At 38.0% G+C, this 26,703-nt stretch overlaps 1 protein-coding gene across 2 annotated transcripts in view; it reads right to left on the bottom strand.

Moving 5' to 3' along the window:
* Positions 1-1,239: 1,239 nt before the first annotated feature.
* LOC121449757 (ras-related protein Rap-1A) overlaps positions 1,240-26,703 on the bottom strand; it is a 62,071-nt gene continuing 36,607 nt past the window's right edge. For both annotated transcript variants that reach the window (XM_041654448.1, XM_041654441.1), the window contains exons 2-8: positions 18,465-18,548; positions 16,550-16,618; positions 13,979-14,035; positions 12,699-12,839; positions 10,446-10,589; positions 4,953-5,068; positions 1,240-1,920 (exon numbers count right to left, since the gene is read on the bottom strand). In XM_041654448.1, the coding sequence (XP_041510382.1) occupies positions 4,982-5,068; positions 10,446-10,589; positions 12,699-12,839; positions 13,979-14,035; positions 16,550-16,618; positions 18,465-18,521 (555 nt within the window). In that variant the 5' untranslated portion in view covers positions 18,522-18,548 and the 3' untranslated portion in view covers positions 1,240-1,920; positions 4,953-4,981. The remainder of the gene's footprint in view (positions 1,921-4,952; positions 5,069-10,445; positions 10,590-12,698; positions 12,840-13,978; positions 14,036-16,549; positions 16,619-18,464; positions 18,549-26,703) is intronic.

The following is a 26,703-nucleotide window of genomic DNA, read 5'->3' as shown; positions in this document are numbered from 1 at the left end:
AGTCCTAGTTACTTGAGATGCTAAGGCAGGAGGATCACCTGAACTTGGAAGCCAGCATGGGTAGCACAGTAAGACCCCATTTAAAAAACAAACACAAAGAGACAATCAAGCAGAGTCCAGCTTTTCTCACTGGGACAAACTGGCCCTATCCTTCCACTTGCATTTTAGTTTAAGGTTTTACCCCTCAGTCACAGACATGCATAACTGCATCAAGAGAAGGGAAGTGTTAAGTAGCTAAGTTTATTAGAATATCAAAAGAATACAATTTCCAATTGTTCAAACAGTATTTTTTGACATTTCTTCAGGTTGGTCAGAGCTTACATTTGAAAGCTGACTTAGTTTACTGAAGGGCTGGACACATACCTGGCAATCTCAGCAAGGCATGAAAACCTCTTCACAACTAGCTGCAATGAGACCGTATCTAGATCCCTGAGCAAAGATTGACTTTCTAGGACTGGTCTCCTTGATTTTCGGGGACAAGGCACAGGGTTTCCTAAGCTTGCAATCTGCTTTCTTCTCCAGTATGCACCTGGCCAACAAGCCATTTGCTTTCCCTTTCTCCATGGAGAACACAACAGTTATCACCCTGGGTCCACGGCCTACATAAGCCCCACCTTTATAAAATGAAAGTGAGAACGAAAAGAAAAGCACCTAAATACTGCTGGCCAAAACTGTGATGTAGCTCTCCTCATGTCACTCCTCTAGCTGATCATATAGTCAAGTCACGCATCCCTTTTTGTGTTCTGAGTTGTAACCATTTCCTTCATATTCTTCCATCTATCAGAAAGCAAGTTTGAAAATGTTCACATAACACTTCATTGGTGAACTCACTCACACCAACAAATTAACAATGGCAAGGGTTCCCTGGATGAAATTACAAGCTGTGCAGGATTTGCAATAGTCAAAGTCAAACCCTGATACAGTATTAAACTTATCTTTTTACATATAAAAATAATACAGAGTGGGATATTTTATTCAATAAGATACAATCTTTAAGGTCAAGAGAGAATTTACAAAACTATTCTATGTCACCTGGTGTATTTTACTGTATAGTAGAATAAATATATCTAGAGCAGGAAGTGCGAGGTGTGTTCCTAGAGAAATCACCGATCAGTGTGGTTTAAAGCCAAGGGCTCTGCTGACTCCAGGCAGAAGGGAGCTACTGCTGCATTTTAGACAATGTGGTCACTATAAAATAAAGACAGATCTATAAACAATAACGAAAAGACACAAACCAAATGAAAATGTACTAAAATTTAATCATCCATAAAAGCTGTAATTTAATCTGACAGTAAAACACAAGAAGCAATATTAGAGTTGGTTTAGTATATTATATATTTTAGCTTTGAAAGCCATAGAAATCAGTTATCCCAGTTTTTTCCTATAAAAGACCCATTTTTCCAAAGCATTATGCACAAACAATTTTAATTAGAATATGACAGATGATATTTCATAATTTTTAAATATAAAATGAAGTCAATGACTCAAAAAAGTTATCTGCTGCAATGAGTTTGAGAGGATATTTCATAATCTATATCATTATGGATATAAAGTATGATGGTTCAACTTTTTAGTGCTTGATAGGGAGGAGTCATGATAAAAAGGCCGATATGAAATCATCTGATTATAGTAGTAACATCTAACATTTGAAATGCATCCATGCTCTTCTGTATAACTGCATTAGAGTCAAGTATCTTATTTCACATCTGTTATAACTGCTATTGCAAAGGAGAAATACTATGTCTTATTTCCAGGAGATATACACAGAGCAACTTTTTCTCCAGGGAACTTGTGCAAACCAATATAAGATCTAAATTCTTCACATAATATATAAAACAGGAGAAGCCTCTTCAGATTTAGTTTTTGAAGTCTGGAATGCTGGCACTTTCCAATTAGGCAACAGTTCTTCATTTCTGTAATCTGCAACATTGAACAGACACAAACACACATAGAGTTCTCTCGCTGTCAGAAGGTGGCAGTTAATAAACATATCTAATAACACACAAAGGATGACATCTATTGATCATTACTAAGGAACTAAATTATACCAAGCTACTTCAGTAGAAGAGCTATTTACCTTCCCATTAAACATGTTCAAAAATAAGCCAAGTGTGGCAGCATGAGGACCAGGAGTCCCAAGTATGACCTTGATTACAGTTTGGAATACTTGAGACTATCTCAAAAGTTCAAAATCAAATATAGAAGACTGAGTTCACAAACAGCTATTAGTAATCAATTTTTGTTTGTCCCTGGTTTTACTACACTTGGTATTTCACATCTTATCTAATATAATACCCTGCCTATAAAGAGGCAGACAGCAATATTTCATTTGTATCCCATTATCTTTAAGTTCAATATTTGTCTGAACTCTAGGAAATTCTATATTCAGCCATTTTCTGGTTCTCTATTAGGTACTATCATTTCTAACACAGCTGACAAGAGACAAGGCAGAAAGAACCCAGACTCAAAGGCAAAGAATCAGCAGGTCCTACTACTCAGTAGAAGCTAATTAGTTTAGAAAGTGAACTCCGGATGATTTCTCTAAGGTCTTTAAAATTGGAATACTTAAGAGGTTTACATGTTTTAATACAATTCTACTTAAAGGCTATAGACATATAAGCTGCCCCCAAGGTTCAGCTACTCTTACTAAAACATTGTAATTGTTATTTAAACCTACCCTGTTATCTTAGAACAGCTCTAGTCTTGTTATGTTGGCCAGGATGGCCTCAAACTCCTGTGCTGAAGCAATCCTTCTGCCTTAGTCTGAATAGCTGGGACTACAGGCATGTGCTCCCACACTAAGCTTTAGCACTTCAAAAAATACAGGTGTAACATGGCATTGCAAATCACAATAAACACACTGCAAGGCATTCTGATTGATAAGGCCTCTATCATTGTACACCTACAAGATCTCAGGAGACTACATTTTAAGTTGAATTACGTACAAGTCTAAGGATTAATACAAGCAATATGAACGGCTTATTGCCAGATCTAGGCAAGCTTTCCTTCTCTAAGGTAAACTGTATAAATGCATTTTAAAATCATAATAGGTCAAGTGGTATCTTTTTCTTTGAGCTAAAGGAACATTTTCTGAGAAGGCAAAGTTAAAACTCAGATTTGCGAAGATAATAGTGTCAATACGCCAGTCAACTATAAAAGAGTTAACAATACATTACCAACTTGGGTCCTCATGTACCTTTTCTTAAACACAAACAAACACCAACAATAATAACTGTCAGGAAACTAATGATTTAAAGTGTTTTAATAAATCAGTTTCAGGAAAAGTCACTTAGCTCTTCAGAAAAAGAAACCATTTGGCTAGAAGCTGACCTTCCAAGTTTGACCACCTAAGACAATCTATGCTTTTCCTCCTGTCTATTTGTCCATTCTAAAGGGTTGAAGTTACTCAATTCTTTTCTCTAAGAGATACCTACTCATCCCTATCTCTAAGGAGCACAGATTAACTCATCAGGAGCTCAGAAAGCAGTAATCTACTAAATGGGCCCCAGAGATCGACAGTAGTTAATGTCGTCAACTCTCAAGTGAGCAGAATTTATGTTCCTCCTCTAACTCCATCAATTTATTCATATTCACATAATTAGCCTCAGACTACACCATACATCTGCTTCAGGAAAGCATTCTGTTTGGTTTAATAGCTGACAAAGAAGAAACATCAGGGGATTTTAAAATGTAATTAAAGGAAAACAACTAACGGTTTCACAGGGCCTGGCAGCGCAAATGCCGCTATAAATTTCTTTCCAGTGGGTCCACTGAATGAAAGCAGAATGCTACCTGAAGTCACCTACCACTTGATGCAGACTGGTGTGACATTTGTTAGAGCAGCCACTCTTGAGGAGAGCTGACAAGCAGAACTACATATGCTACCATACATCACACAGAATGGCTCAGGTTTAAGAAGTCTGAAAATACCAATACTTGAGAGGATATGGAACTCATGAATTGCTGCTGCATGTACCCTGGTACAATCACTTAAAAAATCCACATATATAGCATATGACTGGCCATTATATTTCTAGACATGTGTATGTGCATAAGTCATGCACAGAGCTGCAAACTATCCATATATTTTGTTTGTTTTAAGCCAGGGTCTCAAGCAGCCCTGGCCGTTCTGACTTTGCTATTAAAGGGAAGCTGGCTTTGAACTTCTAATCTTCCTGCCCTGTTCTTTTTCTGGGATAATAGCTGTGGGCTGCCAGGCTGGGTTCAGTATTATCCATCTTAATTCCCCAAAAGTCCCCCAATAGCAGAATACCCATTAGTCAGATAATAAATTAAGTATTGTCATATAATAAAAATTAACTACTGACACATGTAACATGGACACTTCTAAACACACAACTCTAGCCTGGCGGTGGTAGAACACGCCTTTAATCCCAGCACTGGGAAGACAGAGACAGGAGGATCTCCAAGAGTTCAATGCCAACTTGGTCTACAAAGTGAGTTCCAGGACAGTCTCCAAAACTACAGAGAAACCCTGTCTCAAAAAAACAAAAAACCAAAACCAACCGACCAACCAACCAAAACAAACAAACAAAAACAACAACAACAAAAAAAAACCCCAAACCAACCAAACAAAAAAAACCCATAGCTCTGGGTAATAGATGGCAGATACAACACACCATATGTTTTTGCTAATGCTAAGCTCAAAGAGGAGCAAACAGAAATGCTAACACTAGGTAAGTGCTCTACCTGGCCTCTATCACTAGTTCTCAAACACCCACTTGTTAGCAGGTGTTGACAACATGGTGATGAGCAAATCATACACGGTCCTCACTCAGAGTTTAGACACTCCTGGGGAGGAGGCAGATTATCCAACAGATACAGGTGTCTGTCTCATGTATAAGCAACAGAAGCTCAGAAACACTGAGAGTCAGTAAAATGATTAGAGTTGGGAGAAACGAGAAAGGGTTTACTCTGCTTAAGCATCTTACCTGGCTCAGAGCTGCTGCTGACTTCAAGTCTAGAGCAGCAGACATGATTTCTTTTTAGGCTTCTTCTTTTCCACTGGTGTTTTTCTATTTATCTGTCTGACCAGGTCATAAAATATCTAGGTAAAAACAACAATAAAAAGTACTGATGGCTTGTTTCACAAAATCATTTTGAAAGTATTAAGTATTACTTTCCCATTGGATCTGAACTTTACTGATTTCTTTTGAAGTTTCTTAGCTCCCCAAGCTAACTCTCAGAGTAAAGCAGGCCCTACCTATCCATAATGGATATGTACTTGCTTAGACAGCCAGTAGTCAAAAGAGAAAAAAAAAAACACCCCAAAAATTAGAAGAGAAAGGTAGCAAACACTTAAAAGCTATAATAATAACAACAGCACCAGAGAGCTTCTGTACATTCTTCCTATATCCGAGTAATAACTATGAACCATATGAGAGTGGCATATATCCTTAAAGGGCTAAGCATGTATCTCCCAGAACAATATACTCTTTTGTTTTTCAAGACAAGGTTTTTGTGTGTAGCCCTGGCTGTCTTGGAACTCATGCTATAGACCAGACTGGCCTCAAACTCTGAGAGATTCACCTGTCTCTGCCTCCCAAGTGTTGGAATCAAAGGTGTGAGCCACTTCACCCAGCAAGAGTACACTCTTATATAATCTTAGCATAATGCTGATCCTAACAAGACATTTAAACATCAATACATTTTTTTGTAGTATCTTCAGTGTAAATTCAAATTTTGTCAATTATCTCAATGAGGCCCTAAAAAGTTACTTTCCTCTTGGGCAGAAATCTACCAGGAGCCACACTGCATTTTTGCTTCTTGATAATGCAGCACTCGTCTGTCTGTCTGTTATTATTTCCTTATTGTGTGAGATGGGTTCATTTCAAGCCCATGGTGGCTTCAAACTCACTGATTAGTCAAGGCTGGCTTTAAAATCCTGACCCTCCTGCCTCCATCTCCCAAGTGCTGGGGTTATAGACAATACTACCTCAAGAACTGCTTTCAGTCTTTTAAAATTGGGAACAATTGGGAATTTGTCTTCCAGGGTTTTGTCATTTTTGAAAAAGTTTAATAAATGTATAGAATTTCCCTTAATTTGCATTTGATGACGGTGATGTATATTTTAGGCTGGGACAGGAAAAAGCATGTGTCTGTTCAGATAACACAAGATCAGGTACATGGTATATCCACCCCTTAAGGATTTGTATTTTAAAGTAGTGCCTCACTATTCAGCCCTGGATAGCCTGAAACTCACTTTGTAGATCAGGCTGGCCCTGAACTCAAGAGGTTCATTTACCTCTGCCGCCTGAGTGCTGGGATTAAAAGTGTGCACCTCCACAGTCAAAGCAAACAAGACAACAACATAACAGACAGGAAAAGTCCACTAATCCTTGATTTGAAGGCACAAAGAGTATAGTAATAATCTTGGAGATTCATCTTTGGAAGAGTAAAAAATCATCAAGGACAAAAACATAATACTTCTTATTTCATAAGAGTGGGTTATTATGTTACCAGTCCATCCCTATTGTGTTCCTTAAAGCCAACCCTGCAAGAGTTATTCAGATGATGATGGTGAGGGCCTTCATTTTCATCTCAGGCCATTAGCGGGTGCTGTGGGACTACAGTCGTTTATCCTGTCATTTGTATTATTTTTAATAAAATGCTGATTGTCCAGTAGCCAGGCAGGAAGTATAGGTGGGATGACCAGGCAGAAGTAGAGGAGGGGCAATGAGAATGCTGGGAAGAGGGAAGTGGAAATGCAGCCCACAGTATGACCCAGTCACAGAGGAAGCAAGATGTGACTGCCTCGCCGAAAAAGGTACCAAGCCATATGGCTAACACAGACAAGAATTATGGGCTAATATAAGTTATAAGAATTAGTTAAGAAGAAGAGCCTGAGATACTGGGTCAATCAGTTTATAATTAATGTTGACCTCTGTGTGATTTCTTTGAGACTTAACAACGGCAGGAACTGGGCAAGACAGAAAGCTCAGTCAACAGTGAGTGTCTGCATTATTATAGCAAAGAACCAGACTCAGCTGACATGGTCTTTAACACGTTGGCATAATTAACATAATAAAACTACAAATAAACAAAACAGCGTGGAAGGCAAGTTTCCTGACTTTACTTTTATTTTGCAGTGTTGGGAACTGAACTCAGGTCTTGCTCATACAGGCAAATGCTCTATAGCTGAGTTTTGCTTTAGCTGTATGATCTTAATAGTTCTGGTTTTGTTCAAGAATGTCCTTAAAATATTTTTAGTGATTTTTTATTTCATATTTATGTATCTGTGTGGGTATCTGAGGAGTCCAGAAGTGTTAAATCAACTGCAGCTGGACTTAAAGGAGGTTGTGAACTGTGGGTACTGAACCTGAACTCATGGCCTTTCATAGAGTCCTATGAGCTCTTAACCACAGAGCAACCTCTACAGCCTGAGAATGCCTTTGATTGAAGGAAACACACACTAAAATATAAAAGAGTAAAGAAAAGTAATTTCTATAAATATGTGGCAAAATGTTAACTAGTGAATTTAAGTGAAGAATAAGCAGGCTATTTTTCTTGTTCTTAGATTAAGTAAAGTTCAAAAGCAAGAGATTTTAACATCAGTGACTTATATTTATTTCCTTTGCTATAGTGGGAAATTAAACCCAGGGCCTTTGTATGTTAGGCAAGTCCTCCACCACTGAGCTATAGTCTAGCCTGTGTATTTTTAAAAAGATGACATGCTACATTTCTTTAAGATGATAATCATGTTACTTTTTCAAATGACTCAGAGATTACAAGACTAAGCTGTTGAAAAGAAAAAAAAAAGAACAGATTCATTACAAAGCTATAAATAAATATATTATTTTCTGTTTGTCCTATCCATCTAAATCCCATTTTCTAAAAATACTCTACTCTCTATAATCTTGTTTCTAAGAGAAGGTTAAAACTACAGCACTTATAAGGAAAATGGTAGCTATTACCACCACTCTGAAGCCTTTAAGAACTTAATGTATATGAGTCAGGAAAAAGTTCTCATTAGTACCCAAGGGTTAACATGCAAGCTATGATACAGAATAACAAAAAGATAAACCAGAACAGTAAATTAATGAGACACAGACGCAGTTCCTATTTCAGTTTTTTCATACCAGTCAATGTCCAGTTTCTGGCACACATTATAGAGACAGGTAACTGACTGTTTGTAGTATTATTCTAAATTATTTCTTTGGAAAATATTGCCTACCTCACAGCAGCAGAAGGTTCAATGATGAGGGCAAGTTCGAACTATAATATTTGGTTAGAAATGCTGAAAGTCCCCAGCCTAGGTTCTTCCTCATCTCTCTGAACTATAGAAAAATCTAGAGGGAACACAGAATAGAGTTTCTCAACCCCTCTCCCATTCCTAATTGGGATGTCTTTATTCCAATCATTACTCCAGTCTTAGCACAAAAAAAAAAAAAAAAAAGAAAGAAAGAAAGAAAGAAATTTGGAGCTAAGACTGAGGTAATTCCAGTGCATCATTTGCTACTTGCAGAATATAGAGAATCAGAGGGCTCTGGCCAAGCACAGTATTCTTGTCTGTTTGCAAATTTAAAGTCAAGAGCTGAATCTTGTGGAATGATTATTCCTCTATTTTCATGCATTCAGAAACCACACAAGCATTTACAGCACAAACTGTCTGAACAACTGTAAACTATCCAAGAAATTCTGCAGCTGAATTTTTAGGCTATGAAGAGTAAAATCTTTAAAGAAATGAAACACTTCAAATTATATGCTCTTGTCTAGCATGCAGCCTGTGTGGTCTTACTATAAAATGACTATGACATTTTATATTGTTTTCTAAACCCCTATGTGAACTTTAGCAAGACTGCTGTGAAAAAGTCAACTCTGCTGCATTAGAAACTGCAATCAAGGGAGCTCTAACAGCCTGTGTAGGTGTCCATAATCATGTAATGATTAAAGAGGTAGACTACCTACTTCCTCCCTACTAAACTCTGGCTCCTACAGGAAGAGGTCTTGTGTGGTGGACTCTGGTCCAACTCAGCCGCAGCATACTTGCGAACTTCATAGATGGGACAGCAGTGACGGTGATGGAAACAGTAAGGAACCAGATTCCAAAGGCCAACCATATTACAGAAGGTGACATTGTACCACAATTCTACTATGCAAGAGCACTCACCAACTGTAATGTATTCTTCATTAAAATATTATTTGTTCATCTTAGTTAGGGTACAGGCTGGTCTAGAACTCATTCTCCTGCCTTGGCCTCCACCGTGCTGAGATTACAAGTATATCCACCATACCTGGGCTCCTTTTCTTGCTCCCTTATTCTCTCAAATAATTCTATACTAAACAATAAGTTTTTATTAGAGCTACATTTTAAAAAACAACCTCTAGGAAATTCTAATTCCACAACAAAGAAGGATGAATGGCTGGCTGGCTATCAATTTCTTCTCATTCACCTAGCACTGGATAACAAATAACTCATGGAAGCCCTCAGCAGGACTCGTTCCCCAACTAGGATGTAAACTTCTTAAGGGTAGAAATAGTTCTGCCTGGATTACTGCCACCTGGGTGCAGAATAAAGTACCAGGCATACAACAGGTACTCAATGTTTGCCAGAGAAATGGAATTAACAGATTTTTTTTTAATTTGTTAAAAGTGGTTTCATCTAAAAAAAAAAGCTTTAGCATTTTCTATTATTTGTAAAAAACAGAATCTGTAGTAAGTTGGTTTTTTTTTCCTTGCCAGATGTTTAAAATAATTTAGCCATCTTAAAAGTCCAATAATAGTCTACAAGCATAGCCATGAAAAAATGACTTACAGATTAGAGGCCAGAGAGGAACAGTGAGTGAAACCCCAGCCATGATGACCTAACCCACTCATTCTCACCTCTGTCTAGTTACCTAAGATACTTCCTTGGGCCAGAGAAGGGCAAGAGCCTTACTCTGCCTCTCTGCCCTCATTTCTTTCCTTTTTCAAAGGCTTTTGACAAAATTCCAAAAGCAAAAGGAATGTCATCGGTTTACCTGATTGGTGGTAGCAATTTGGGAACTGCACTAAAATTTTAGGGGCCCAGTCAACTATGGCTCTTTAAAATGAGGCACATATAGCCTATCTGAAAAGCTTTCTGTCCCACAGTTAGTATCTTAAGCTAGTGGGTGGAGTGCTTAAATCAGCTGTGTGCATCTGGACTATCAGCCTGAAAGGAATGAATGGTTTGAATTATATGTCCATTCATATACAACCCCACAATTTTAGGCATGCATCAAAAGTGAAACGAATAAAAAAGAATTCTATGATAGTATTAAATATAACAAAAGACCATTATAATAGCACCTTAATTTTTTGTTTTTTCCTATTGGACTCTACCACCTATGTGCTATATTTAACTGGATAAGTAACTATTACAGAGATAATTATGTTTTCTTAAAAATTCTGGCTGTGGAAAATAAAAAGAGACTTGTTTGGATTGTCTAGTAGTTGTAGGTTACCTCATTAACGTTGATCTTTGACTTTGCAGAAGATTCTAAAAAGGCACAGTTACACCACTGTCTTGCTAAATTCTGGCCTTGTTCTTTGCCAACTACCCGCTCATCTTCAAGGTCACATTTATTGCCAACCAAAATCATTGGAACCTGCAGGAAGGGAAAAAAAAAAAAACCAAATGAATTACATACTCGTTACTTATCCTCTTCTGACAAGTAAGCAATTACCTGCTAACAACAGAAGCATATCAGTCTACAACTGTATGCTCTACCAAGTGCTTTAAAAAGGGTGCTGTGTGTTGTGGTTGTTTGGAAGAAGAAATGGAGTGGGGGAGGAAAGGAAGGAAGGAAGTCTATTTTGGAAGAACTCCTACTAGATTCATATACCAAATTATTTTAAAGGAAATGATCCCATTTTTTTCTTAATTTCAATTTTTTATATGAATGTTGTGAACAATACTCATGTGTGGTTCCTAGGGAGGCCAAAAGAGCTACAAATGGTTGTAAGCTGCCATGTGGATGTTGAGGATTGACCTCTGATCCTCTGGAAAAGTGTCAAGTACTTTAATCATTGAGCCATCTCTCCATCCCTTAATGATTCTAAAATTCTCATGTGGATTAATTACTACAAAGAGCTGAATTTCAAGTAGAAAATTCTGAAGGAAAAGGAATTCCCTATAATACAGGAAACACTATATTCATTTACCCTAAGTGGTTTAAATGTTTCATCTCCCAGGTCTAATAAATGCCAAAAAATAGTGACATTATTAGCAGCTTCTATATCTAATTACTAGCTTTCTCTGTCTAATATTAGACTTAAAGACTGTAAGTGAAACAGTAAGGAGGATTAAGAATAAAAATAGGAGCTGGAGAGATGGCTCAGTGGTCAAGAGCACCTGCTGCTCTTTCAGAGTGAGCTCAGTTCCCAACACTCATGTCAGGTAACTCACAATCACCTGTAACCCCAGCTCTAAGGAATCAATGTCCTCTTCTAGCCTCACCACATGGAATACACAGACACACATACATTAAAAAAAAAAAGTCACTAAGCAGCTGTGTCTTCCCTTTTACTCTACACCACAGATGCTTGACTATCCTGAAACACAACATCCACTTTCACAGCTAACACACTGTGTGAGGCTCCTCAGCTAAAAGTTCAGAGAACAAAGTCAGGAGGTTGTAAGACAACAGCACTACACAAAAGAAAGAATGTAAGAGACAAGATGAACCTTCCGCCCCAAATAGGTTCAATAGTCTAGGAACCTTCACTCAAAGTTTGTCCTTTACTGGCAGAATAAAGGGGATTAACATTCCCGGAACTCACGAACTCACTAACTATTCATTAAGGACATTCCGCCTATCTACAACGGTATTAAGTTTAAGGTCCTGAGCAGATGAATAGTTCCCATCAGAACACACAAAACCAGAAAGGTCTATCTGAAAATTTCTATCCTAGCTATATAATTGAAAAGGAACTTTTCTATAACCTCAAACTGATGGAAACGTGTAAAATATATTTCATATTTTACAAAAGATAAGAAAAGGGTGTATGCTACCAACAAATGTGGTGCATGTCTATAAACCCAGTACTGAGAAGGAGGGAGCGGGACTGTCATGAGGCACGCCCTTAATCCCATCACTCAGGAGGCAGAGGCAGACTCCCGTGGGTTTGAAACTAGTCTGGTCTACAGAGTGAGTTCGAGGACAGCCAGGGCTACAGAGACACCTTGTCTCAAAAAACCACCCCCCAACACAAAAAAGATCGAGATAGGAAGGTTAGGTGCCCAAAGCTAGCCTGGGTGTGCGTGCGCACGCGCGCGCGCGTGTGTGTGTGTGTGTGTGTGTGTGTGTGTGTGTGTACATACAGCAAGATAATGTGTTAAAACAAACAAAAAAAAACCCAAAGAATATTTGTATGATAGAATATTAGAAAAAGGAACATTAATTATGGTTCTGTGAACACTACTTCTCACGTTCAAAGCTCAACTTGAGTCCCACTTCTTCCTACTTCTGTGAAGTTTTCTGACTCATCTTTCCTGTGCTTTTTATCCACATGGCAATGCTCACTTTGCCATACACACCTCATATTCTATACATCTCAGCATATGATTTGTAGGTTAATTTTGAAAGTCAAAATTTATTTCAGAGCCTGTTTTTGGCATGTTAGAGACTTTCCAAACCTTATACTGATGGGAAAGCAGACACTTTTCCTTTGACTATGGAGAGATGGCAATATGTCTTAGAGAGAAAAATACTCACATCTTCTGTGTCTTTAACCCGTAAAATCTGTTCTCTCAAGTCCTGTAGGTCATTAAACGTAGACTGAGCTGTGATTGAATAGACTAGTGCAAACCCTTGGCCATTCTTCATATACAAATCCCTCATTGCTGTAAATTGTTCCTGTGGTATAAAAAAAGATCCAGTTATAAATATAATGCAGCTTTTTAATGGATACTGGAATTATTTTAAACAGAATAAATCTCAAGTAAGGACATACATTTTAAATTATATATTGTCATAAGATTTCATACTAGTTTCTAGAAACTGAGATGAAAGTTTGTGTTTGTTGACACAATTCCTTTAATATACAAACCTTAACTGTTTTTGTTTGGAAAATTTATAATACTCAAGTAGAAACATTCCAAAATGCAGATCTGGTACTGAATTATAAACATCCAACTATCTTTCTATTGATTTTTATCATCTTGACAATCAGTACATTACCAACCCTAGATTAGACTCTTGAAAAGAACTTTTTCATATATTTTTTATTTCCCTGCTTGCTGCATTTCAAATTCTTAGAAAAGATCTGAGGATGGTACAGTGACTATTTTCTTAGAAAAGATCTGAGGATAGTACAGTGACTATTTTCTTCAGACTCACTAGCCATTAACACTGGTCACACAGCTACAGTCTCACTAAATTAAATTAAAATGACTTTTGCTTGCTTAAAACCTACTTTCTTGTCTTTGGAGAATCATTATTGTATTTTATAATTATAGATAATAATACAGAACAGAATCTTATCTAAAAAGTCTTGGATTTTATATGCAGTATTAAAGAAGTCACAAAAAGCAGAATATTAAAAACAATTTTTTTAACCGCTTTATCATTAAACATACAAATCCATAAAGCTTCATAAACTTTTTGCTTCTTTGGCTTGCTGATTCCCATTGTCAAACCTCAATTTTTGTCTACTATATCAGAGTAGTTCTAGATGCTCCAGCCTGTCCATTGTACTCCATTTGTACTGCAGGATGTCAGCTGTGCTAACCCTCACCCACATCCTTAACCTTCAAGTTTAGTATTTTGGCGTATTTTTCTGGATTTTTCATTTATAAACTTCAAACACAATTCAATTATGATATGTAAGCATCAATCACATCACAAAACAACTTTATATATCCAAGAAAATTTATAAAACCTTACATTTAGAGAATTAAGAATCGGAAATAACCACTTTACACAGAGAATTACTTAAGATAGCAAAACCTGCTCACACACTAAAACTTGTTACATGAAAAGGAAAGACTCCTTACTGTTCCTGCAGTATCCAGGATTTCCAGCATACATTGTTGGCAATCTACTTCAACTTGCTGTGGGGGAGCAAAGAAGGAAAAAAAAAAAACAACAAAAAAGTAACATCAACATGTTTCCCCCCCCTTTTTTTTTTTGTTTTCTTTTGTTTTGTTTTTCGAGACAGGGTTTCTCTGTGGCTTTGGAGCCTGTCCTGGAACTAGCTCTTGTAGACCAGGCTGGTCTCGAACTCACAGAGATCCGCCTGCCTCTGCCTCCCGAGTGCTGGGATTAAAGGCGTGTGCCACCACCGCCCAGCCATGTTTTCCCTTTTACCTCTTCAAAATACTTATTAACAACTACCAAGTGTTCTTCTACTTAGTACCACAATAAAGACAGGGAGGGTCTCTGAGCACACCAGCATCACTCCAAAGGCAGGGTGGTTAAAGTGAGCGTGGGTATTTTCTGACTGCTATAATGATGCTCATTTGTTCTTATTGGATGGCAAAAAAAAAAAAAAAAAAGCCAGGTTTTGTAAATTAAGAAAAATGGTACATATAGTTCTAATAGAAAAAAATTCTAACCAAATGAAAATGATGGCATATATATGATACATGGTTGTGACAGATTTATTTATGAGATCTATATATGATTGTCATGGAGAGCTAAGAATTAAAGAACCCAAGCTGGGTATGGTAGTGCTTACCTATAATCTCAGTACTGGGAGGCTAGACAGAAGATTTTGAGTTTAAGGCCCTATGGGTGACGCAAAGAGACACTATCTCCAAGCAAAGGTGTCAGGCTTCATTGTACTATCTTAAATGGGTAACATTGAATAAAAAAAGATTTTGAGGAACAGGAATTTGGCCAACTTACTATATCTAAGCTGTTAAAAATTTTGCTAAAATATTCACAAAATTTGCAACATAAGGAAAACTCAGAAGCATTAAAATAGATAGCAATGAACTACTTATCCCTTAAGAATGTATGTATCCCTTAAGACTTTTAGGGCTCTCTAGGGAAAAAAAAAACTGTAGAACATGAAATATAAATATACTAATTCCATTTTTCCAGACTTCTAAAAAAAAGATTGGCCTAAAGAAAATATCAGTTAGCAACTCTGTGGAAAATTATTATAGAAGGGACTAAGAAAATTAGTTCTTTAGCATGTTAGGGACAGATCTTGCTTAAAGACTTAACTAGCAATTTATTTGGGAGAAACTTGAGAAGAGCAGCAACACCATCTCCTACAAATAAAAACATCGCCCTACAAGCTCTTCTGACCCTCGCCTCCCTGTCAGAGAGATGAGGAGGAATGCCTCTGGTGGGGCCACAAACTCATGACCCCACTCCATGTGGGGCAAACAGTTAAGAGGAAAATCTGTGCCAGAGCCTTCAGAAAATATGGAAACTAGAGCACGGCTGTGTTAATTTGGAAGAAAATGAAATCACTCAGCTAATATTTCCTGAAAACCTTAATTCAACAAACGTTATAGTACTATGAAAGACAGATTCTAAAAACAGATATTTAACAGACCAAGCTTGCCTCTCTGCTGAAATGAAAGGATTAGTCTTTGGAGCGAGAGCCTTGGCTCTTTTATGGTATTCTGCCATATGACTCACACCTGGATACGTGGAAAATAAACTCATGAAAGTTTCTCATGGTTCTATCTAGTCTTAGAACCTATTTTTGTCAAGACCAACTATTTTGCTTCTTTTAAAAATAGATTACTCTTTCCTTTTCTTTTTCTTTTTTTAAAGATAGGGGTCTTTGTAGACTAGTTTGGCCTTGAACTTGCAGAGATCTCCCTGCCTCTGTTTTCTGGGTGCTGGGATTAAATGTGTATACACCATGCCTGGTCAACTTCTTTAGGAGAAGTTTGGGGTTCACCACAAAATAAGGGAAGAGAGACCCACATTATTTGTGCCTACACCATGTACAGCTGCCGTCTCTCTCTTACCAATAGGCTGCAGCGAAGTGAAAATTTGGCACAATCAATGAAGCTCCAATGCCACACTGTCACCAGCAAAGTCCACAGTTTGCATTGTCCCTTCCCATACATGCTCCACAGATTCTGGAAACACGACAGCTACTCCCACTGTGTTATTATGAACTATTAGCCAGGCATGGTGGCTCACACCTTTAACTCCAGCACTTAGGAGGCAGAGGCAGGTGGACTTCTGTGGATTCCAGGCTAGTCTGTTCTACAGAGTAGTTTCCAGGGCAGCAAGGGCTATATAGAGAAACCCTACCTTGAGAAACGGAAACAAAAAAGAATGAAGAGAGAAGAAAGAAAAAGAAAGGAAGGAAGGAAGGAAGGGAGGGAGGGAGGGAGGGAGGGAGGGAGGGGGAAAAGAATGAGGGAGGGAGGGAGGGAGGGAGGGAGGAAGGATGGATTTTTAAGCAGCAGCAGTAGCAGCAGCAGATAAAATGCTCTAAGCACGTTCATTGAGGAATGCTTTATTCAGGTGAAACTTCTAAAAACAGACACAGCAGATTTGCCATTTCTCAAAATGTCTTTAAGCAACACCATGCACCAAGTCTGAAAGCTGTGAGGCCCACTCGTAAATGCACACACTGTTTCACATTTTACCTTTCTGTAGGAATCTTCTATCGTTGGGTCATATTTTTCAACAAAAATTCCCTGAACAAACTGAACTGTCTGAGAGGAGAAAACAAACAAACTAGAGTTAAAGACTTGAAAGGAAAATCAAATGTTCCTAAGTGTTACTTATTACTTAACCTTACAAACTTTAAAGAATAAATGAAATTGTGTTGAAATTCTGAATAAACACAAATGCTAAGCATTAGTATTACTTTTCAATAAGAATGCATACAAAACTAAAAAGAAATTTATTACAAAAAGATGGCCATGTCAAAAACTTAAAATACATCTGCTACATTGCTAAACATGATTATATTATACCTTAACAAGATTCTAGTTCATTAAAAATGAAACTATTCAAATGTAACTTCTTGTCTAAAAAGAGACAAACAAAGGTTCTAAATGTTTGTATCTTTTAAACTATAAGGAAAAACAGGAAATTTAGTGTTACTAAACATGTTTGTTTCAATTTTAGACTGTAATCACACTTAAGTTACATTTTTACCCCAGAAATACTTTTCCAATTTGCCAGCTGAACTTACAATACATCATCTTTCTGATTCCTAAGCCTTACTCTTTCCAGTGGAAAACACTACCTAGTCACAGGTAACAGACTACGCTAAGATACAGAAGAAAAAGATAACTAGGTAGTGTGTATATCTGAATATGGTTTCAGGAATCCACTGAGGGCCTTGGGACAGAATGACAGGGAGAACGCTGTGCTTTTATCTGCAGTATACTGAATGGACATGTCTGAACGTATACTAAAAAGAACATTTATCAATTATTAAATTAATGGCAAGTATAGATGATAATTCTGAGAAGGTCCCCCCCCCCCCAAGACAGGGTTTCTCTGTGTTAACAGTCCTGCAGTCCTGGAATTTTTTTTGTAGAAGACCAGGTTGGCCATGAACTCACAGAGATCCACCTGCCTCTGTCTCCCAAGTGCTGGGATTAAAGGCATGTGCCACCATCGCTTGGCCTCTAGGAAGTCTTAAACCAGGGTCTGGAATATTCCTACTTATAAACAAAGGCAAATATACAGACTAAGGTCATCTACACTTAAATTATTTAAAGGAACTTAAGCATATAATCACAGTAGAACTTTAGGTGTCCTACTCTCTTCTTCATTATCACAGCCCTAATCCAAGCACACATAAGCAAGCTAGGGTGCTTAACAACCTCCCAACTTTCTCCCACTCTTCTAAACTACACAGTATAAAGTCCACTTGTTAAATAAAACATTTATCTAATTCACTGAGTGTTAATTCCTTCAAGACATTCTATGTCTTACTGTTCTTGGACCTTACTTACAAGCTCTTACATAGTAATCTTTAAGTCAGCTGGGCTTTACCCCGTCATCTCATGCTGGCTATTCTGGCCTTTCTCGAAGTTGTCAAAGCTCAGGTCCACTTGTCTGTCACTCCCTTAAAATTCTGAATTTTTGTTTGAGAGCACCAAGTAGTTTTGTTTAATTGGTATTATTACATCTTCCCTTCTGCTACACAGTAAGCTCCATGAAAGACTTTTTATTTGCTGTTGTGACCCCAGAGGCTGGATGGTACCTCATATAAAACAAAAAGTAGGTTTTATTCCATGCATGCTTGGAGTCAGGCAAAGGAGAACAATCTGTAACACTCTTCCCCAGTAGAACTTAAACTTCCCTGACAATAAAAATTATATTTCACTTTGACTCACAAATACTAGTGGCCAATAAGTAGCTGGCAGACAACAGAGTAGGTGAGTGACTAAACAGTATAGAGCTACACATTTTTGGCTACAGAAAGCAGGTTTATAAAGAATAATGTTTTCCTTTTCCTTAGTGACTAGCAGCATGAGAACAAGCCAATGCCCACATCCTGGGTGTTGATACTGATTAGTTATATCTGGGTGGCTAACTTACCAGAGCAGACTTCCCCACGCCTCCTGAACCAAGGACCACTAGCTTGTACTCACGCATGATGTGCTCTGTTTAAATACTGACAACCTGAAAAACAAAAAAATAAAAATAAAAATTCACAAACATACAAAACAACTTAAGACTGTAACATCAAATATAGGGTTTTGCTTAAAAGATTTTCCCTTGACGTCATCTAGCCAGAGCACTAGGGTTACTCTGAGCAAAAATCAAATAGTTTTCAATAATAGATTTATAGGACCAGTGCCAGACATTTTAATTTACTGAAGATGACCTCCTACTAGGTATCAATCATCAAGTCTAATATAGTTTACATTTTATCTATTTACTCAAAGGGAGAAAACTGTTTTTTTAAATTTAAATTTCATTTTTTATGTGCAAGAGTATTCTGATTGCTTGCATGTCTGTGCACTACATGTGTGCCCGAGACCCGTGGAGGCTAGACGAGAGCACCAGATCCCCTGGAACTGAAGTTATTAATGGTTGTAAGCCACCATGTAGGTGCTGTCAATCAAACCTGAGTTATCTACAAGAACAGCCAGTGCTCTTAACCTCTGAGCCATCTTTCCAGTCCTGACACAGTGATCTCTTTAATATTATTATGGCTATGTTTATATTATATAACATATACTGAGGAAAGGAGATTAGTTAGGAAGCCACGTCTGTAGTTCAGTGAGAACTGATGGAGACCTGTATAGTCACACTATACACTGAGAAGGGAGCAGTGCTTTCTGAAGGCATGGAACTCTAACTGATCAGAGATAATAGTTGGGAGAAAAAAGAAAGGCAAGCATAACTTCTAATTATCTAGCTTGAGCAAAAAAGTGGCTGATAGGACACCTGCAACTGAAGCAGGAACATTTCCTGGAGAAATTCCGTGTGAGAGTCCTGTGGAAAAGTATGTAATAGAATTTGATGGTTAGTTTTGAAACTCAAGTTTGGAAGGGACTAGAAAGACAGTAGCAATTAGAACCACAGCAGCAGATGAAATCAACACACCCAGTGAAAAGAGAAGAACGCTAAGAAGGAAGCTTGAAAATTAACTCCAAGTTCTCACGGAGACAGAAGGGAAAGGGGGAGGTGTGCTAAGTCTGTGCTTGACAAACTTATGTGGGCATCCTAAGCACGTATTAGATAGTGCTCTCATTTACCTGAGAACAATGCTGATGGCTAAATACAGAGCATGTGTTTCCTGCACCAAGACGGTTCTATCCTTATCCAAGCCTCTTAGGGACTGCTATCATTATGACAATGTGTGAACTCACTAGTTCTCACGGGGTAATCACAATACAGCAACAGTGAGCTTGCTTATATTTCTCAAATGCCTCCAGATTTTCTAGGGAAACAGGAATTAGGGAAAGAATTCAGAGATGATCAAATTACTTGAGGGAACTCTCCAATAACAGAATATTTAGCTTCTGTTTCTTAACAAAATGGTTAAGATATCCAACTTTCAAAGCCATTTTTCACATACAGAATACTGGTTGTAGATATACATATCTACACATCCATAGAAATAATAAAACAGCTTGTCCAACAAGTACACACATACAAATTATCAGTAAGAGTAATTGGAGTTAACATTTTCCTTCTAAAGGGAGAGTTACTTCTAACACATCACTGCCAAGGAAGAAAACCACTATATTCTTCCAAGAAAACTCTATGTCTTTTTATGGAAATCTCTGCACTTCCAACAAGCACCAGAAAATGTCTTACTTTGGCTAAGACTACTGACAAATACAGAGGACAGGATAAACATGGCACTCTGTTTAAGTTTTAAGTCAATCTCGACTCCTTAACATTATGGTTCAAGTTCTAAATTTTTTTTCATTCTTCCTTTGGCAAAACTAGTCTTAGAAAATAGCATAACTTGGTTGTCAAAGCAAATAAATCCTAAATTTTATTTTCTACATTTTAAAAATACACAAACTGAAGAACTTTAAGACAAAAGTTTTCCCTGAAAATAGAACCTAAAATATAAATTCACTAAAGAAAATCAAGTATTTGGACGAGTTGAGAAATTTTAAGACACTTGAGCTAAACTTTAATAGTAGGGACCCCAAAGGTGCTCTCCTAGAAATGGCTTTCTATATTTAACCTTATTCATTTATTCATTCGTAGACAGTCTCATTATGCAGCCCAGGATGACATGATCTAGACTATGTAGATAAGGTTGGCCTCTGACACAGAGATCTACCTGCCTCTGCCTCTGGAGTGCTGGGATTAAAAGTGTGTGCCACTTTTTATTAAGACTGAGCAAAGCAACCCAGTATGAGGAATAGGGTCCCAAAAGTCAGTAAAGTGTCGGGGACAGCCCCTGCTACACAACTGTCACATATATGCCCAGGGCCTAGGTCTTAACACAAGGCGAGGTACTTAGTCTTACTACAATTTGATATGCCATGTATTGTCAATATCCATGGAAGGCCTGCCCTTTTCCGAACAGAAACGGAGGAGTGGATGGGAGAGGCAGGGGGAAGTGGGCAGAAAAGACTGGGGGGACAGGAGAGAGAAAACTGCGATTGGGAAGTAAAATGAATGAATGAATAAGGAAATAATTGCAAAAAAAGTGTGTGCCACACCATATCCCACCCCATGGTTCAATGTTTGCAGATATCAACACTATTATTTGTTTGTTTGTTTATTTATTTATTTTTGAGACAGGGTTTCTCCATTACATAGCACTGGCTATCCTGGAACTCATTATGTATACCAGGCTGGCCTCAAACTCAGGGACTCACCTGCCTCTCTCTCCCGAGTGCTAGGATAAAGACACGCACCACAACACCTGAGTCCGTATTTTAAAACTAGCAAGTGGGGCAGAGGCTGGAGCTTATTGGTTGAACATGGCATGCAACTCTGGGCTAGATTCTCAGCACTGCCAAACAAAACAGGATAAGCAACTCTGACAAGTGGCCACAGGATGTTTTAGGGAGGGAAAATGCATACAGAAACCAGAACAAGATTTAACTTTCTAAAACAACCATTTTAATAGTGCAATATAGCAAAAACTCCAGTTTTCTGATATGAAACTGTATAATAACTATGTCACTGAAAGCATTCACCTTGAACCCTCTTTTCTCGTAGTTCCTAATATTCTCTAGACTAGGATACTTGGGGAAGGGAGTACATACACAGAAACTGAGGAGAAAAGGAAAGGGACCTTGTGGTGTATGGGATGGATTGGTGAGCACTTCTCAGGCTCACCACGCACCATGCATGCTCACCATGCACCAAAATCCACAAATTTTCAAGTTCCTTATATGCCACAACATCTGCATGACTACATACATCTTCTTATATACTTTAAACCATTTCTAGATTACTTGTGACCCCTGACAAAATGCGAATGTATGTAAGTTGTTACCATCATGTGTTATTCGATACAAGATAAAAATGCACAATCTCAGTACAAATGCTATTTTTTTCTAAAATATTTTATTCATGATTAGTTGAAATCACTAATACAGAATCTAAGGATAATTCATGTCAACTGTATTTCATCAGACTATATGACCTAAAACACAAAACATTTATTATATAGCACCTTAAAAGAAAAGATTACTAATCCTTGCTTCAGTTTACCAGAGGAAATATTAATATATCCAGAGGACTGGACAAGAAAAGGGTAAAAAATATCAGAACAGAATATAAAAGAAAAAAATTAATTGCAATGATTACTGTCTACCATGCTGTGTTACACACTTTATATGCTACTATTTTTAATTCCCACAACAGTCTTTATATTCTCATTTATCCTCATTTTTAAAAAAGATTTTTTATTTTATGTATAAAGGTGTTTTGGCTATATATATATCTGTGCACCATATGCATGCAGTATCCAAGAAAACCAGGAGAGGGCAGTGGATCCCCTGGAACAGGATTATAGACAGGCGTAGTACCATTTTTATAGGTGAGTCAGAGAGGCTAACACTAAGTAAGCTCCTCAGAGATGAAGTGCTGACTTCATTTAGATGAGAAAGGGCAACCACAAATCAGAAAAACTATTTGAGACAAAAAAATTAAGATTATAACAAAATCTAAAGAAAACAGGTAAGAGACCCTGTGGGAGGCTGTAAAATAAATGTTTAAAGACCTTTCCAGGTTATAATGTTTATATAAAAGATATAAAACATGATTATATAAAAAGTTGATAGATGGTGTGAAGAGGAAAGCAAGGTTAAAATAAGAGTCAATTACTGAGTTTATATACCGAGCCCAGAGTGTAGAAGGACAGAGATAGGGAATACACAGTATGAGTATGCTACGATTCGAATATCTGCCAAACTCATGTGCTGAAAATGTAATCCTCAAAGTCATATCTTTATTTGAGAGGTGGGACTGAATCAAAAAACTTCAATCATTAACAAAGAATTACCGGGTTGTCTGAGGATTGAGCATTTTCCTTTGCTTTAGAAAAGAATTTTTCTCTATACATAGAAAAATTTCAAGTCTAAACAACTGTGGAAAACTTAAAGCCAACAAACTAGATGAAAACACTTTCACAGTAAGTAGGAAAGGTGCTAAGGAATGGCTCAGGGATAAAGTGTGTGCTGCACAAGCATAGATTCCCAGCATACAAATAAAAAGTCAAATGTGGTGTCTTGGGTCTGGTGGTGAGTACTTCTAACTCCAGCACTAGTGAGGTGGGGATAGGCAGAAGGAGAGCTGGGGTGGGGTGAGAGGCAACCAGTTTTACAAAAACAGTGAATTCAGGTTCAGTGGAAAACTATGTCGCCTCTAAATAAGGTGGAGAACAACAAATGGATATCTGACATCAACCTCTAACACTAAACATATATAAGACACACACACACACACACGTAGGAAGGCCAAAAAAAAATTCATTCAACTAGATTCAGAAACTAAAAAAAAATCAACATTAGGTCTAAATTGGGTCCCCAAAATGGCAGTGCTGATGACAATGTCTTAAATAGAAGGACTCCGACCCAGTGGACAGAAGGATTGTTATACAAGGTAAACAGAAGTTTAAAGTAAGCACTCAGGAAATCTCTGTATGGCAGATTTCTATTTACCAGGAAACCACTACCTCCCTTATCTACCCACAATGGTCAACTACCTCAGACAGAGCATCTCTAAAGTCTGCATCAGCTCCAAGAGCCCCCTTCCCCACTGATTATCATTTAAAATCTGCTTGCTTTCTAGTAAACCACTGTCCTCTATTCTCGGACGCAGACTGGCAGTTGTCCCCATTATTAAACTTTTCTTTCTACCCACAGAGTAGTCCAGTTTGGTGGTTTCACTGTATCCTCACTTAACAACAATAACAGAGTGTTAAACAAAGGTATTAGGAACAAGGCAAAGACGGTCAGCAGTTACAACACAACGAAAAGAAACCCTAACTCCAATTCTGCAAACTACATATGGTGGACATTTATTTTATGAGACGTCAATGTGGACAAATACAACTCTTAGAAAATAATGTACTTAATTTAGATGTGGCAAACGTACAAAGAGCTGGGGGTTTTTGTCTCTTCTGGCTTCAAATATTAAAATTAAAATATAAGAACTTAAAAAAAACTATTATGTATACAAAATTCTGTCTTGCATGTATACCTGCCCGCCAGAAGAGGGCACCAGATTTCACAGATGGTTGTGAGCCACCATGTGGTTGCTGGGAATTGAACTCAGGACCTCTGGAAGAGCAGCCAGTGCTCTTAACCTCTGAGCCATCTCTCCAGCCCATAAGAACTTCTTTAGTGACAAGCCAACAAAACCAGCACTAGACAGGGTCATGAAGCCTCCTGTTGTAAGAAGAGCGGGCTACGTCCCGCTGCCAGGCTGGCTTATGCCCGAAATAATCACACAGAGACCTGTATTAATTAAATTGTTGCCTGGCCAATTAGCTCTAGCCTCTTGTTAGCTAACTCTCACATCTTCATTTAATCTATTTTTAATAATCTGTATGTCACCACCAGGCTGTGGCTTACCAGGAAAGATTCAGCATGTCTGACCTGGCAGCTTCATGACAGGTGGCTCTCTGCCTGCCTTCTTCCTCCCAGAATTCTGTTCTGTCTACTCCACCCACCTAAGAGAAGCCCTATCAAACCTTATTCAACCAATAAAATCAACACAAATACAGAAGGATCTCCTCCACCAGCCTCCTCTGATCTCTACTTCACACAATACTCAACTCCATTTCTGGGCAGCTGAGCGGTTAGAGGTTTATTCCATTGTTCTGGGTCTTATAGTGGCCACTAGCTAGTTTCGGTTCTGACCACTGTTATAAATAAAGCAAAGAGAATTCCTCCTCCATTTCTATACTGCAAACATTTGAGAAGGTTTTTTATTTCCTTCTCAGTCTCTATATGTATTCCTCTGCAGTAAGAAGTCGTTTTATCATGTTTTAAAACCGTTTCTGTTCTGTTACTGCTCTGGTCTCTTCTGGAAAAGCTTTAGTCCCTTACTCTTTAATATATACTTGGTACTTGGGCTGCAGCTTGGTGGCAAGGTCATTTGCATACCCTGGCAGTGTGCAAACAAAAATCAAACCAACAACAAAACCATCATATGGTCACTTAGTACTAGGAGGTACTGTCTTTAAAAAAAAAAAAACGTGGTCACTATTACCTTAACCTACAATTAAATTATTTGAGTATTTTCCTCTATAGTTCCTTTTTTGTTTGTTTGTTTTTCAAGACAAGGTTTCTCTGTATAGCTTTGGAACTTGTCCTGGCACTAGCTCTGTAGACCAGGCTGGCCTCAAACTCACAGAGATCCGCCTGCCTTTGCCTCCCAAGTGCTGGGATTAAAGGTGTGTGCCACCACTGCCCAGCTTCCTCTATATTTCTAAGAGTAATACTGTTGCCTCTTCATTTTTGGTTTTAGATGCCATGGTAAGAGCACTTACCATCCAAAATGCCTGGGCACTGAGGTGCCTCAGACTCTGAACTTGTGGAATTTGAAGTTCTGCTATTCAGTCCTCCTAAAGACACTGGCTCAGTACACTTACATCTTTTTTTTTTAAAGTTTTTTTAAAATATTTATTTATTTATTATGTATACAATATTCTGTCTGTGTGCATGTCTGCAGGCCGGAAGAGGGCACCAGACCTCTTTACAGATGGTTGTGAGCCACCATGTGGTTGCTGGGAATTGAACTCAGGACCTTTGGAAGAGCAGGCAACGCTCTTAACCACTGAGCCATCTCTCCAGCCCCTACACTTACATCTTATGTAAGCTTTTTAGTTGAGGAGAAAGTAGAGATTGTTAGGCTGGTGACTGTGTCTAGTTTTTGTTTGTTTGTTTGCTTGCTTGCTTTTGCTGTTTTTAAGGGAAAATACTTAACTATAACTGTTCTTAGTGTCATTACTTTTTGGCACTGGTATACAACTCTTAGCACTTTCCACTGATCTTTCGGTTCAAAGCATTTCTCTGCATTTTCCTTATATACATGTTAACTAGAAACACAAATTATACTGTTTTTAAAAACCATTTATGTCATCTAACTAAATCTTTGTCAAAATCTTTAACAGAGGTTGGGAATAGTGCCACACACCTTTTAGTACCAGAACTTAGACGGCAGAGGAAGGTGGATGGGAGACCGTTTGGCCTACACAGCTAGTCCCAGGCCAGCCAAGGATACATAGTGAGATTCTATCAAACAGATAAACATATACCACCACTTGAATGACAGTTAGTTTATTAAATAAATCCTTGGAATCTAAATATTCAAATAAAAGAGTTTCAAAGGTAACAGTAAAATTTCTGTTGTTTGATAAGCGGTTTTGAAAGTTTTAGCATACTATCGTAACAATAAAATAATCTATCATTGAACTTATTCACTGACCAAAAATGTTATTGTGTGTCATTTTTTGGTTGTCAATTAATTGGTCTGTAATCAACTAAGAGACATGCCCCTGGATAGGTTAAGGGTAATTGTCCGGAAGGGTAAGGATAGTCCCCACCAGCAGAGGCTCAGGTAAAACATTCAGAAACTGTTGCTCTTTGTCTGCTTGCCTTTGCCCCTTGCTGGATGGTGCTGCAGCTGCCATCTTCCACTGCCATCAGAGCTCAGCCTCTGGGACTTCTCCATGGTTCTCCAAGAATCTTTCAGGCCTTCAGTGTCAAGTCAGTCAGCTGAGACATCCACTCTTGTAGTCTGAACAGCTGGGCTCTCAGCCTCTCCAGTATGTAGACAGACATTGTTGGACTACACACCATGTGTCATGTAAACCAATCTAACCATCTCTTTGATAATATAT

This window comes from Microtus oregoni, unplaced genomic scaffold, assembly GCF_018167655.1.
Source record: "Microtus oregoni isolate MIOR12 unplaced genomic scaffold, Mior012 000000F_ref0000247, whole genome shotgun sequence".
NCBI classification, from domain to species: domain Eukaryota; kingdom Metazoa; phylum Chordata; class Mammalia; order Rodentia; family Cricetidae; genus Microtus; species Microtus oregoni.
This window is presented reverse-complemented; position numbering and strand designations above follow the sequence as displayed.